Consider the following 16,376-nt stretch of genomic DNA (forward strand, 5'->3'; position numbering starts at 1 on the left):
GATTAGATCGATCTGGAGAGAAAGACAGGACGGACAGATGGAGAGAGAGAGAGAGAACTTAGAAAGTGAACACCCTAATTCTGATGGGGTTTTCAAAGGTACAAAGGTGGAGGATCCGCATGTTGGGCACGGGCTAGTGGTCGCTTCCTTGGGCTAAACCCTCCGCCCCTCTCCCCTCAACCACGCAAAGGATCACTGTGCAAGACAATGAAAGTGGGGTCGGTCAGCCTCGGAAGGAACTCAACATGCCAATCAGAACACATAGGTGATGAAAAGTTTGTCTCATTCTGGAGATTCGGCTCTTTTCGAGCGAATCGGCAAAACGATGACTTACATTTTCTGACTATTCGTTTGTTTCATTCAGTCAGCGTAACGAGAATCGGAAGAGTTTGTTCGGCGTTTTGTGAATGGAATTCCCACAAGAGTCATTTCATTCGGTCAAATGTATTTGTTTTGGTGGAATGCAACATGTAAATCAGTCACATTCGATATGAATCGCGCCAAATGCCTTCACCTTTTTTCACATTTATTTAATCCTCCGAGTCTCAGTGACTGCCTGTGTTCCTGACTGCGGTTACCGAGTCGTGAACGAACGACTCTTTCGGCGGAGTGACTCTTGACTCCTGAATCAATTCAAAGATTTCTTCGCTAGGAACGAATCGTCTGCGAGTCTTGCACTGTCACTGGTACACATTTCTAAGCATCGAAACTACAACCGAAGACTTGAAGCAGTGAATGCGGACATGTCCAATTTCACATTAATAACTTAATATTAACACTTTATGTCTGGTTCCCGATCACTCTGTTGGGGCTTAATTTGCGATAATGACCGGCTGGCTGCACGTTCTGCACATTGGCTGCAGGTGATGTATCCCTCATGGTACATTACCTGAATGCCCCTCCCCAGGTATCGATAAAGTGTTTCTTCAATCTTATCTGCACACATCATCGTCCCACCAGCGATGGACACTCATCACCAGGTCCCCGGGCGCATCCACGTATGCTGCCCACTGCTCCTGGCTGTGCGCCCGGAGGAAGGATAAGCCAGGATGGGTTAAACGCAGAGGTCTCATTTCACCGGCCACCATCCAAAGCATGTGCATGTGTGTGTGTGTGTGTGTGTGTGAGTGCATGTGTTGTAGTGTGGTGTGCTGTGTGACAAATTAAGATTGTTCTTCCTCTTCTTCTTCTTCTCTTATCCTACCTTCAGGCTCCCGGGCTGAGGTCCCCCAGCACGGCCAGTCGGGGACCCTGCCCCACTTCCTGCAGGAGCCCGACGACGCTTACATCGTGAAGAGCAACCCCATCAAGCTGCGGTGCCGGGCGCAGCCGGCACTGCAGATATTCTTCAAGTGCAACGGCGAATGGGTCCATCAGAGCCAGCACCAGAGCCAGGAGCACACCGACCTGCAGACTGGTACGTTTTCCTACATCCTCCAGCCTCAACTCAGTCTTTCTGGTCCAAACGGCTTCATCCTCAGGTATTAAGGAATGGATTCTTAAAGGATGAACTCTGCAAAGGTGCCCAAGGCAATTGCCACCCCTAAAAATATATATATTGCCGACTGCTTCGGCTCATATGTCTAATATGACAACACTAAGCTTTTAAAAATACAAAATTCCATTGTTCAAATGTTTGAACAAATGGTTGTTTGAAAGCGTTGAAGCCCTTACAGATTGGCCCTTTGACTGATGCAACTTTCAGACATACATTTCTGTTTTTTTTATATCTCTTCAGGGTTGAATTGACATAATATGATTGTGATTTTCAAACATCAACACATGGGTTTCGAGAACAAACAGTAGAGTGATTCACAGCTACTGTCGTTGCTGTCTGTACTGTTCCAAAATCATCTCTTGTCCTTGGTGGGGTCCACCACATCACGACATAAGTCATATAACATAACCAAAGACGACTGTCTGAATTTATGGAATATCTCCTTATCAGCCTTGAAGGCAAAAACTCCCCCATTGGATTAACTGAGGAATGATTATCAGAAATTTAAAACCCAGTCAAAACACAGAGCAAAATATGTACGATTATAGCTGATAAAAGATTACAGAATTGTTAAAGATGTAAAAGATCTGTTTCTTCCTTAAGGGTTTATTACACTTTAGATACACAGATCACTCCCGGAGTGACTGACTATATTTATATATATATATATATATATATATATATATATAAAATTACATATATATGTATATGGTATTATATAGTATAGTTTATATATATATATACATTTTTATTTTTTCACTATTTTATTTGTTTGTTTATTTTCTGAACTGCCCTCTTGTTTTTTTAGTTGTTTTTTGTTTTTTAGTTGTACATCGTAATATTTACAAGAAGTCAGTTCTTATCTGGATGGGACAAACTGCCCTTCAGCCCATCTCTCTTGTTTTTTGTTTTCTTTTAATTAAGAAGACTTTTCCGATGATGCATTTTTGAAGTGATGAACCCCCGAGTGCTTGGGTAGATTCAAAATCACATCATTAACTTTTCCTATCAGTGCAAAAATCATTCTTTGAGCGACAGTTATGGAACATTTTTTTATGGATTTACAGACTTAAAGGCTGAGGCTAAGAAATAGAAAGAAGGCAAGACTAGAAAGACAGAAAGGGCAGCAGACCTGAAAACACGCTTTCAGCGGGAAGTTTTTTTTTCTTTTTTTTTGACAGTGCACATTAATAAACATTCATGTAAATATGCTGCAGAGCAAGTCAAAAGGCACTTTTCGCCTGTAGGGTCTAGTCAGATGTTAAACCAGAATAAGAAGAGCTGGATCTGGATGTCCCTCCCCAAACACAGGCCCACAGGTAAGATATGGAAAGAAAGAAAGAAAGAAAGAAAGAAAGAAAGAAAGAAAGAAAGAAAGAAAGAAAGTAAATGATGGGATAGCTCTTGTAATAATAGAACAGAATACCACTTGTAACAATTTTGGCATGTGTTAATTGATTTATTTGAATTATTTCAGGTTTCTTTATTAGTTGTATATGTTATTTTTATTTTTATTTGATGTTATTATTTCATATTATTATTTCATTTTATCATTTCATCTTACTTCTTATTTCTGCTATAACACCTCAACTTCCCCAAGGGCATGAATAAAGTGCAATCTTATCTTTGATTAGTATATATTATATATATTATATAATTATTTAAATATGTAAGAACTCTCTCTAACTTTCTATCACACTGTTCTACATTCACAAGTAGATTATTATTATAATTCTTCTTCTTCTTCTTCTTCTTATTATTATTATTATTATTATTATTATTATTATTATTATTATTTCCATCAACCTAACACTTATTATTGGAGTAAACTGAACACAACTAAAGAGTCACACAATAATCCGACTAAACATATATATATGTTATATATATATATATATATATATATATATATATATATATATATATATATATATTTATATATATATGTATATACAGGTCTTTGCAGTTATTCAACATATTGTGAATCATTACAACCAATTATGAAAACGTGCGGAAATTTTGCTCAAAATGTAGTTTTTCATTATTCTACATGTAGACCGAGGCTAGATGTATGCCTCATATAATGTACAGTGTGTACTGTTTGGCACAGTAATTTATATAATTTCGTTTTTTTCTTCTCATGCTTAATTTATAGATTGTGTTTGATGGATTGAAACAGCCGCGGGGGTTAGGTCAGACACCACATGGATATTCATATTTACTGAGAGAATCACTGTTTCGTACGACGTCGAACATGTAGAGATTCATTCTACTTTGACACACTGGATGTGGGCCGCGGGGATAAAGCTCTCATTGGCTGCTGAAGTCCAGAGACAATTCCGTACATTTTCCAGATCCCTGGACAACCACGATGAGCATCAGCATCACAGGTCAAGAAGACGGTCTTTAAGTGTGTGCATCATTGAAACTGAGAGAAAGGTACGATAGGGTATCGCCAACATAGACATCGATCGCATTCATTTTTATGGAGCAGCCACATGGTTACTATGAAAACCTTCTGGAGAATTTATTTGAAATGTTATGTTTATTTTGTAAATGTATATATGTTTTAAAATTGTATCACATACATATATTTTTGTTTTTGCAAGGCCATGGATAACATAGCATAGTTATGTGCCACCCCTTGAGGATTCTGATTGGTTTACAAAATACAAACTACCCATAATGCAATGCTTTTCAGGTATTTATCAGGCCAAAAAACGTCCTCCCATGGGAGATGTTTGGAAAAGCAGGGCTATATTCTGAGCAACAGAGCAATCCCAAAAGCTGTATTCTGCTAAAGCCCAAACAAGGTGATATTTACTTTATACTGAGGCAAGAAAACAGTGTCATTTTTCAGGTTGCCTTGGACAATTCGTTTGAATCAATCAGCGCAATTTAGATGGAAAACACCGATCAATACAAAAAACAGCATACTCCATCACACCAACTTCTCTGGGTTATAACAAAAAAAGTGTTTTCCCCTTTAAAAGATACTTGGCACACTTCTCTGTTTCCCATGACAGTTATTCGGAGAGAAACCCTTTACTTTGCCTGTCTTTTCATTCTCTCGCTCTCACTCTCTCTCTCCCTCTCTCTTTCTCTCCCTCCCCTTCTGTCTTACTCACACCCTATTTTTTTGCTTAGTTTCTCCTCTTTGCTTTCACTTCAACAAAGCCCACGGAATCTTTTTTGAAAAGAAGTGGCTCTGTGTTCTCATGTTGTGTGTCCTGGTTGCCATGGTGTAGTACAACCCCCTAAAGGCTGCTTCGCATCGTGATGTGTGGCTCCGCAGCCTGGACGTGCGTTGGCATGCACTGTTCTTTTTTCAACGGAACGTATTCCGCTGGGCCCGACAAGGGATTGAGGGGATGTCAAGAAATCACGTTTTGAGTAGCTCCGCTCGTCCTACTGCATCGCCAAGAGTGTCCGTGCAGCAACAGCAAACCCTGCACCCTGTTAAACATCCAGCAAACCATCACCCTACAGTATGTGTTGAGTAAAACAGAAGATCTCTCTGAAGCTCCCCAAAAGACTTCCAGTTCTATCTCGATAACAGCATTCTAATTCACATGGACTAGATTTACTTAGGAACAGGAGGCTGTAACATTGAAAAAGTGAGATGTGAACTTAATGCTGACAGAGAATATATATAAACATATATATGTGTATATATATATATATATATAAACCCACAGAAATAATATGGGATGTTAAAAGAGGGAAATAAATTAAATAATGCCTCACTCTATATATTTATAAAAAAAAAAAATTTAAAGGGGATTTATAGCTGGAGAATGAGTCTTATGTCGTAGGGGAGTTTATTCCGAAGACTACGGACCATGACTGCGAAAGCCCGGTCACCTTTAGTTCTGAATCTGATCGCTGATGATCTCTTTGAGATGGTTAAAAGATCAATGATGTAACTGGATGCAAGCACAGAGTTCAACCTACAATCCTATCCTAAAAGGGAAGGGAAGTTGTTTTTTTGGACAGTTTGCTGCGGCTACAGTAATTGGACCAGCTGAGGTCTTATTGACACTTGAAAAATATCTTTATTTATTTTGCATCATTTGAGGTTGCCGCCTGGGCTCTACTGCTCATCACTCCCAGTGAGGTGTACAGCAAGCATTGAAGGACTGAGTCTATATGAGTGATGAGCTCGAATTGGATAAGAGAGTAGAGCCCAACAGGATGATGTAACGGGGGTGGAGGGAGCGCAGCAACACAGCAAGCAAGCAGGCAGCAAAGCAGGTAAAGCTGGAGGGATGGACAGCTTAATCAGGGCGGCCGATAGGGGCGTGGAAGCGTGTGGCGCTGTCGAGTTGTCTGACAGAACTAGCTCCCTATCATTTTTCGCTAAAAGTCTTTTTTCCTTTTACAAAAGAACACGACTAGTTTCAGATACTTTTATGCCTGTTTTAGATATTAGTGATATTTTGTACTGTATGTGTCTGCCCTAAGGCTTGTCTACAAGTGCAGGATACCTTGTACCATGGTGCACTATGCTTTGTAACCAACAAGCCGTTTGACACCAATTTGGTTTGTCACAAATTCTCAAGCTTTCACTCACCATACAGTAGTACACTCTACTTGAGAGATGGATGGCCCTCTTTTTACACTTTTATTGGTAATGTCATACTATGCCAACTCCTACAATGCTTATGTAGCCATTTTGTTCAAAGGTCAGACACTATCTATGGCCGACACTCAACTTGCCCTTGAGCTTGTAATGAATTACCCAACACCCTAAAAGTGCAGGATTTTTCTCTCTTTGAATATGTTCAAAGTGATAGTTAAAAGAAGAGGTAATATAGCAGGAGATTGTAATTTTTCTTTTTACCAGCAAGATTTCCACTTGTTTATTTTTCAGTTTCTATTACAAGGTGTTTCTTGGTCCTGTGTTTCCTGTAAACAAGATCCTAAATGTCAGTGCTGTAGGAAATGTTAGGATCTTCATCATTACAAGGCAAGGAGCGGTCATTAAGTGTGATGATTTGCCTCATTGAGGCAGAGTGAAAGGTACAATAGAGTATCATCAGGATAGGAATGGATTAAACTACATATTTGTAAAGGGATGTTTTTCCGTGACACCTGAACAAGGGTGAGCTGTTTTCTTTTAGCAGTGTGTGTGTGCATGTGTGTATGTGTGGTGTGAGTAGAGAAACAGAAATGGACTGCGCATGTGAAGGTAGTCGTTTTCAGCAAGTTCACAATTTCTAATGAATACTGTTATCATTATGGGTTCATTCAGATGGCAGTGTCGTGCAGTTAAAATGATTGTGTTCTTTAAATGATTTGCCTGTTGACAATTTGTTTTCCAGAAATGCATATTGTCTCCTCGTCTACAGTAAGACACCTATGGTCATTTTCCACAAATGCAAATATTATATATATATATATATATATATATATATATAGTTAGAATGTGTTACCGGTAACCAGATTCTACCCTATAAGTCATTGTCTTGTTGTTTGGAGGGAAACATGCTTTATTTAAAGTCTTACTTGAAGGTAGGATTTCCAAATTGCCAATTATATAAGATTTTTTTTTTTAAACCATAAATGTAGGACAGATACAGTTCATAACTGAGAGTCCTTGCGCTAACTGTGCATAATGTATGATGATCTACCTCAAATTTCTGTTATCGGGTAAGGAGGAAGACAGAAATGACTGATGGTTATTGGATAGAATGGCGAAGGACAATGGGAAAAAAGATAAGGGAACAGGAAGGGGGAACACAGGGAATATCGGTGCCTATAAATGAGAAGATGATACCCTGATGGAGCGATAAGAGGAAGATGGGGAGACAGAAGAGTAGGAGGAGGAGACTGGAATTTGGTATCGGTTTTAAGAAACTTGGATAGTGAGTGAGGCAGGAAAGGGGATATAATGGCGGGGGGTCGCCGTGGGAGGGAGAGGACGGCAGCTCTGGTGGATTCTTTTGATGATGAGATGAAGAAGAAGAAGCAAGAGGGAGCAGGGATGTCCATTCGTGTTCACGCTCTGGCAGAGGTTGACTCCGGCGCTACTTACTTCCATTCCAGCTTGCTGAGAGTCATCATTTATGTCCAGCCAGGGATAGACCCTGAGAGAAGAGGCTGAGGAGAGTTAGAGAGGCAGAAAGATTTGACTAGATGGAGGTAAGATGTGCGATACGCGACTCGGTGTTAGAAGGAGTCAGGGTTGGAAATAGAAATCGAGAACAACCAATGGAGTTATTCCTTGGAGTGTAACCTGCTCACGAATGCAAAACAAATTTCTAACAAGCAGCCACATGGGTTTTTAAATCAACATAAACGAGCCCATCAGGAGGTGACACAAATAAGTACTCAGCATTTTAATGGTTGAATTACCATTCCTTTTCTGCACAGGGTAACCTGTCCCTTTGGTTCAGGGATTAAGTATGACATGCAAAGCTTCGACCAGACTGATGATAGGGCTGGGAGCGTGTTCCACTTGTCTGGCAGGGTTTATCTGTGTCTGGCCCTCAGCCTGCCCTCATTGCCCCCCACACCCTGAGTCGCATGCCCCAATGTCACATCACACAAATATTCCCTCAAAGCCTTGTCACATTCGACAGACTCTCCTGAAGCGATATCCATCCACATCAGCCCACGCACATGTCACTCCACATGTGCTCGGCCGCCTTACAAGCATCCCTTGAACAAATAGCGTACTGATAATCCCTCTGGCCGTGGCATAAGTATGACAATGACATTCTAGATTCTAGGCCCGTGTTTACTGAGCCGAGCTTAGCCGAGCTGTGCTGAGGATCGCTCGGAACTGGAGCCGTTTGGATCTGGGCACAGGCTGGTTCCCTCGGGGGCTTCTCGTAGACTCAGCCAAGACATAACAATGGGCCATATCCTGGAGAAATCACATCACAGCCTGCATGTCTAAGTAAGCGTGAGAGAGAAGAGGGGGAGAGAGAAGAGACAGAGAGAGAGAGAGAGAGAGAGAGAGAGAGAGAAGACGAGGCAAGGAAAATTTGGGATGTTTGAGATCAAGGAGGGCTTGAGAATTGGTGTATAACTTCAAATACATTCCCTCTCTAGTGAGAGTGCTTGAAATGTAGGGAAACAAAGTCAGAAGGAAAGTACGGGGGGGGAAGTATTGGAGCAGATGCTTTCTCTTGAAGCCTTATCGCCAGGGTTTAATTTCAGAAAGTTTGTCCTCCTCATTCCTGTCTCTTTGTTGCTTTCAGCAGAATCACCCCTCAAAAATGAAATAAGCTCATCACCGCCATGGGGGAGAATCGCTTGTTGCCAGTGGTCATGGCTCACACACATAGACACAAACATTTGCTCATCATCATGTTCTGGCTTATTTGAGGTATTTTTTATTTATGTTGTTATTTTTTATTCTGTTCCATCAGCGTATTTGAAAGATCAGCTAAAAAGGCTTTGTTGTTTTTATAAAGGTCTGCTATGTTGTTTATCAGCTTGATCTAACACTTATAATATGAGAGAATCTCACCTGTAATGGAAGTGAAATTATTCTAAGGAAAATAATTATATCAAAGATCAATTATTTTAGAAAAAACACGTTTTTTTCAGTCGCAATTAATGGCAACCCTATCAAGTCTCTTATATAAAAAATAAATAAGTTCACCTGCGTCTTCACCTGTGACTTACTGTTTGACTGGGGTGTAAAAATGAGGTGACACACAGACCAGACTCCCTTAGTCATCCTTTAACATTGGGACTATTACAGAGTACACAAATGAAATTAGACAAAAGTTTGTTGATCTTAATAACCACTGGAGATGTGATGAACCTGCCTGGAAGAGGACACGAGTAACAGCGACAAGTATGGTTCAATATAAAGCGCCGAGGATCACGGTCAGAGAACTGCAGAAGTTGGTTGCATGATGAAAACACCAGGTCTCCAAAAACTACAAACAGAAGCCACCTCCGTAGCAAGAAACTGCTTGGAAGGTGCTCCAGAAGAGAACCTCTGCTGCCATCAAACCACAACCATAAGCACCTGGACTTTGAATGTTCTTTTGGTTCTATGGTCATATGAGACATAAATAGAGCTTTTTGGCCAAAAAAAAGAGTGTGAACACAGGTGCAAGTTCAGTATGTACACTAGGAACGGTCTTGGAGGTTCTGTATAGAGGAATGTCTTGGATGCTCTGTATGGAGGAATGTCTTGGATTCTCTGTATGGACGTATGTCTTGGATGTTCTGTATGGAGGAATGTCTTGGATTCTCTGTATGGAAGAATGTCTTGGAGGTTCTGTGTGTAGGAATGGTCTTCGTGGTTCTGCACGGAAAGTCTTGGATGCTCTGTATGGAGGAATGTCTTGGATGCTGTCTCCCGGCAATTGCACCTTATAGTTGTCCTCCATCTAACGTGTTAGATCTCCAGCCTGCCAGGTATTACAACTGTACAAGATTCTAAAGATTTCTTAGGCTAAGTGGCCAATAGACTCGTCCAGCTGCTCAGTGTCTCCTTCCTGAAGCGTCCCCTGTTTCAGCTCCTCAGTTATACCTGCTCAGTAACCCTACAAACTAAAGGATACAACCCAAAGGCCACTCCAGTTGACAACAGCTTTATTATAGTGAGTGCCAGTTGGTGTGGTTTCTGGATTTTCCTTTAACGACAAGTATACTTTTGTCCTAAGGAGATGTTTCTATCTGGGGGCTAGGCTAACCATTTAGATCCTATAATGCGCCTTTCCTAACTTTTTACCATCAACAAGAAGGGTACTCAAACTTAAGTGAATATTGTTCCTCTATACCAAAAAGATCATTAAAAACATTTACTTTAAATGCAGGTAAAGTATTTATTAAAGCGTTGTAAAGTGGTAATTGATCAATACATGATACAGACAAGTTGTGATTATTGGTATTGATAAAATCAAACAATCAATCTGATCAAAATCGTTAAATAGAAAATGATAAAGTAGTAAAAACATACCCTAGTGCTTTCCCTATCCTATCTTATTTTGGCCTCACAAGGAGCCCAGTAGCCTCACTCAGTTGAACAATCACTGCACGCTGGGGGGATTCCAGTGTCCTAATATTCCAGAGAAGGGTTGGCGTGACAAAGTCCCAGACTTCAAGTTGCTTCTTGGTCCAGCGTAGTAATTCTCTTGGAGTTCTTGTCGAGTCCTCTCCGGAGCAAAGAATCCCGATGTATTCTGCTTGTCTTTTCTTTTTTATAGTTCTACCAACATCTCCTTTCCCTTTCAGATCACATGGTCGGTGATTCATGCTTTCTGCCCTATCAACCACCTAAAGTCCCACATTTCACGTAACAATTTTACTGCAAAATTAACCTAATTTTTCAGACTTCCCTAGTATATAACATATTTTCTTATCTCTATAATTTATATCCCTAACTCTTTCACATCATCACTACATTAGTTACATCTTCTTTCTCATATTAAACCATTTGCTTAACATGGGTACATCATTACCGTCCAGTAATTACTTTTTATTGTTACTTGTTGAGTATATAATATCATACAATAAATTATAAACAGTTTGTTACATCATTGTAAGTGATTTAATCATCCCGTTGTAATTACAGGTTATTAAATCAAGACTCTTTCCTTATTAGTGCATTTTAATTCGTCTCATCTCCATCTTCTTCCTCTACCTCCCAGAGTCTGGGCAAGTCCATTAGTGGGTCCTGTACCTCCCAATCCAGGAGCTCCAGTGGTATATAGTTCTCTCCACCCACTCCATCTGGCTATGTCCTCCCGCAGTTCCTCACATAGGCCTGCTAGGGCCTCAATACTCCTAGCTGCCGCCTCGGTAACTTGAAGAGGAGATCGTGCTGGGGAAATGTCCTCTAATCCTTCCATCCACCCTGTTGTGGTCCCCTTCCTTTGCACTGCATCAAATTCTTGTGTAACTTGGGTGGGAGCTGATCTGACCATTCGATGGAGGAATGGTCTTGGAGGTTCAGTATGTATGAATAGTCTTGGAATTTCAGTATGGAGGAATGGTCTTGGAGGTTGAGTATAGAGGAATGGTCTTGGAGGTTCAGTATGGAGGAATGGTCTTGAAGGTACAGTATAGAGGAATGGTCTTGGAGGTTCAGTATGGAGGAATGGTCTTGGAGGTTCAGTATGTAGTAATGGTCGTGGAGGTTCAGTATAGAGGAATGGTCTTGGAGGTTCAGTATAGAGGAATGGTCTTGGAGGTTCAGTATGGAGAGAGGGTCTTGGAGGTCCAGTATGGAGAAATTGTCTTGGAGGTCCAGTATTGAGGAATGGTCTTGGAGGTCCAGTATAGAGGAATGGTCTTGGAAGGTCATTATAGAGGAATGGTCTTGGAGGATCAGTATGGAGGAATGGTCTTGGAGGTCCAGTATAGAGGAATGGACTTGAAGGTCCAGTATCGAGGAATGGTCTTGGAATTTCAGTATGGAGGAATGGTCTTGGAGGTCCAGTATGGAGGAATGATCTTGAAGGTACAGTATAGAGGAATGGTCTTGGAGGTTCAGTATGGGGGAATGGTCTTGGAGGTCCAGTATGGAGGAATGGTCTTGGAGGTTCGGTATGGAGGAATGATCTTGGAGGTTCAGTATAGAGGAATGGTCTTGGAGGATCAGTATCGAGGAATGGTCTTGGAGGGCCAGTATAGAGGAATGCTCTTGAAGGTATGGTATAGAGGAATGGTCTTGGAGGTTCAGTATGGAGGAATGATCTTGAAGGTACAGTATAGAGGAATGGTCTTGGAGGTTCAGTATGGGGGAATGGTCTTGGAGGTCCAGTATGGAGGAATGGTCTTGGAGGTTCGGTATGGAGGAATGATCTTGGAGGTTCAGTATAGAGGAATGGTCTTGGAGGATCAGTATCGAGGAATGGTCTTGGAGGGCCAGTATAGAGGAATGCTCTTGAAGGTATGGTATAGAGGAATGGTCTTGGAGGTTCAGTGTGGAGAAATGGTCTTGGAGGTCCAGTATAGAGGAACTGTCCTGGAGGTCCAGTATAGAGGAATTGTTTTGGAGGTTCAGTATGGAGGGAAGATCTTGACGGTACAGTATAGAGGAATGGTCTTGGAGGTTCAGTATGGAGGAATGGTCTTGGACGTTCAGTATGTAGTAATGGTCGTGGAGGTTCAGTATAGAGGAATGGTCTTGGAGGTTCAGTATAGAGGAATGGTCTTGGAGGTTCAGTATGGAGAGAGGGTCTTGGAGGTCCAGTATGGAGAAATTGTCTTGGAGGTCCAGTATTGAGGAATGGTCTTGGAGGTCCAGTATAGAGGAATGGTCTTGGAAGGTCATTATAGAGGAATGGTCTTGGAGGATCAGTATGGAGGAATGGTCTTGGAGGTCCAGTATAGAGGAATGGACTTGAAGGTCCAGTATCGAGGAATGGTCTTGGAATTTCAGTATGGAGGAATGGTCTTGGAGGTCCAGTATGGAGGAATGATCTTGAAGGTACAGTATAGAGGAATGGTCTTGGAGGTTCAGTATGGGGGAATGGTCTTGGAGGTCCAGTATGGAGGAATGGTCTTGGAGGTTCGGTATGGAGGAATGATCTTGGAGGTTCAGTATAGAGGAATGGTCTTGGAGGATCAGTATCGAGGAATGGTCTTGGAGGGCCAGTATAGAGGAATGCTCTTGAAGGTATGGTATAGAGGAATGGTCTTGGAGGTTCAGTATGGAGGAATGATCTTGAAGGTACAGTATAGAGGAATGGTCTTGGAGGTTCAGTATGGGGGAATGGTCTTGGAGGTCCAGTATGGAGGAATGGTCTTGGAGGTTCGGTATGGAGGAATGATCTTGGAGGTTCAGTATAGAGGAATGGTCTTGGAGGATCAGTATCGAGGAATGGTCTTGGAGGGCCAGTATAGAGGAATGCTCTTGAAGGTATGGTATAGAGGAATGGTCTTGGAGGTTCAGTGTGGAGAAATGGTCTTGGAGGTCCAGTATAGAGGAACTGTCCTGGAGGTCCAGTATAGAGGAATTGTTTTGGAGGTTCAGTATGGAGGGAAGATCTTGACGGTACAGTATAGAGGAATGGTCTTGGAGGTTCAGTATGGAGGAATGGTCTTGGAGGTCCAGTATGGAGGAATGGTCTTGGAGGTTCAGTATGGAGGAATGGTATTGGAGGTTTAGTATGTAGTAATGGTCTTGGAGGTCCAGTATAGAGGAATGGTCCTGGAGGTCCAGTATAGAAGAATGGCTTGGAGGTTCAGTATGGAGGAATGGTCTTGGAGGTCCAGTATAGAGGAATGGTTTTGGCGGTTGAGTATGGAGGAATGATCTTGAAGGTCCATCATAGAGGAACGGCTTGGAGGTTCAGTATGGAGGAATGGTCTTGGAGGTTGAGTATGGAGGAATGATCTTGAAGGTCCAGTTTAGAGGAATGGTCTTGGAGGTTCAGTGTGGAGGAATGGTCTTGGAGGTCCAGTATGGAGGAATGGTCTTGGAGGTCCAGTATAGAGGAATGGTCTTAGAGGTTCAGTATAGAGGAATGGTCTTGGAGGGCCAGTATCGAGGAATGGTCTTGGAATTTCAGTATGGAGGAATGATCTTGAAGGTACAGTATAGAGGAATGGTCTTGGAGGTTCAGTATGGAGGAATGGTCTTGGAGGTCCAGTCTAGAGGAATGGTCTTGGAGGTTCAGTATGGAGGAATGGTCTTGGAGGTTCAGTATTTAGTAATGGTCTTGGAGGTTCACTATGGAGGAATGATCTTGGAGGTTCAGTATAGAGGAATGGTCTTGGAGGGCCAGTATAGAGGAATGCTCTTGAAGGTATGGTATAGAGGAATGGTCTTGGAGGTTCAGTGTGGAGAAATGGTCTTGGTGGTCCAGTATAGAGGAATGGTCTTGGAGGTCCACCATAGAGGAATGGTTTTGGAGGTTCAGTATGGAGGAATGGTCTTGGAGGTCCAGTATGGAGGAATGGTCTTGGAGGTTCAGTATAGAGGAATGGTCTTGGAGGTTCAGTATGGAGGAATGGTCTTGGAGGTCCAGTATGGAGGAATGGTCTTGGAGGTCCAGTATAGAGGAATGGTCTTGGAGGTTCAGTATTTAGTAATGGTCTTGGAGGTTCAGTATAGAGGAATGGTCTTGGAGGTTCAGTATAGAGGAATGGTCTTGGAGGTTCAGTATAGAGGAATGGTCTTGGAGGTTCAGCATAGGGGAATGGTCTTTGAGGTCCAGAATGGAGGAATGGTCTTGGAGGTCCAGTATAGAGGAATGGTCTTTGAGGTACTTTATGGAGGAATGGTCTGTCCAGCATGGCTTAGAAATTACTCCCAATCACATAATTTGAATTGAATTGCAAGTTATCTTTGGCGACAGAATTTCACCTCGTCCTAAGAGCTGTACATTTTGTCACGCGTCCATGACTCCTTTTGATTTGTATCTTGTATACCATGTTTGTGAGTATATCGCGAGTCCATGGCTGTTCTCTGCAGTACCCATAGAAGCACTTTAAATATGACTGCATATTTAAAGCTATATTAGTTTGGTTTTAAATGAAACAAGCAGGCATTTTCCCCGGCTTCCCCGCTCCGTCCATGCTTCCCTGCCGCTCCACTAAATATGCAACTTGAGTTTTTGCAGCAAGTGAGATTGTGATTTCACACAGGAATGCACACTGCTGATCGACAGCACTAAGGCCATGTGTTGGCTGCTTCACAGTGAAACATGGTTGGTTAGTTCAGTCAGACTAGCACCCCCCATTTTAAACTAATTGCAGAGCCATGACTTATCATAATAGCGATCACAGTTTACTTATGGAGTTATTCTGTACATGACAACAAAGACATGATATTCTGTCAAGTTATCAGATGTTTTATAAATGGCTTTGTGGATGTTCTTTGATAGCTGCGCAGTACTGTCAGTCACCCTTGAAATCAGTGGCAACACTCAGGTTGTTGTCACCCGCTGCACTAACTCATGGGTGCACCCCTTATTCACTTGTTGGCGGGGGAAGGGGGAGTATTCCTGTTATGCACAGTTGCGCTCTGATGAGTCTGATCACGCAGCGTCTTTTGATTGCGTGGGCAAGACACACGTTTCACCGGCCGTGGTGTCAGCCCCTCTGATGGTGTCCCCCGGTGTGGTCTGCACCACCCTTCACCCCCCTGGTGACACCACTGCTAAAATACATCTACATAATAAGCTTAATATGTCCTTTTGGAACGTGAATATCACAGTTAGAGCAGCATTAGTGAATTACAGGTTCCCACGTACTAAACAGATGTCAGAGAGGTTTGGTTTAAAAGCTTCTTCTTCTTCAGTTATTCTGTTGCAAATTAAATAAGTACCTATCACTGCATTGTTATTTTCATCCTGCTACTATTAAATAACAAAGCAATTCCATGTCCAGGTCCAGTCTCTTCCCCATTATTTCCTGTCTGTCTTCACTGTTCTTGCTCATAAAAAGAAAGAACCAATGGCCAATAATATAACCTCTGTACCTTCTAGATACAAATTAAAATGTATTAAATCCATTCAAGTCTGAGAGATCATCTCCTGTTATGTTTCTCTGCAGGGCTGAAGATACGTGAGGTACTGATCAACGTATCCCGTCAGCAGGTGGAGGATTTCCACGGCCCGGAGGATTACTGGTGTCTGTGCGTGGCCTGGAGTCACTTGGGGACCTCAAAGAGTCGAAAGGCCACCGTCCGCATCGCCTGTGAGCGGTCAAATGTCACTTTGATGTTGCCATATTGCCTATGATGAATGAAATGAACTAACCCCACGGCACACCACTATTCTGTCTACCACTAAAAATGTCACATTGTCACAGAACATTAGCCATGGAACAGGGCTAATAATTATGGCCTACTAATAGATTAATGATGCCAGACTCGATGAACGATTCGTTCAAAGCGAATCATCACTTAAATGACTCGGGAGTTTTTGACAGGATTAAGTGATTCTTGGGAGAATTC

General features: G+C 42.0%; 1 protein-coding gene across 1 annotated transcript in view; it reads left to right on the forward strand.

Annotated features, from left to right (window-relative positions):
* LOC307243510 (netrin receptor UNC5D-like) overlaps positions 1-16,376 on the forward strand; it is a gene marked incomplete at both ends in the record, with an annotated part of 164,806 nt that overhangs the window by 104,305 nt on the left and 44,125 nt on the right. The window contains 2 exons of the mRNA XM_080018340.1: positions 1,211-1,417; positions 15,974-16,117. Coding sequence (XP_079874466.1) covers positions 1,211-1,417; positions 15,974-16,117 — 351 coding nt within the window. The remainder of the gene's footprint in view (positions 1-1,210; positions 1,418-15,973; positions 16,118-16,376) is intronic.

The sequence above is a fragment of the Zeus faber genome, assembly GCF_960531495.2.
Source record: "Zeus faber genome assembly, chromosome: 17".
NCBI classification, from domain to species: Eukaryota; Metazoa; Chordata; class Actinopteri; order Zeiformes; family Zeidae; genus Zeus; species Zeus faber.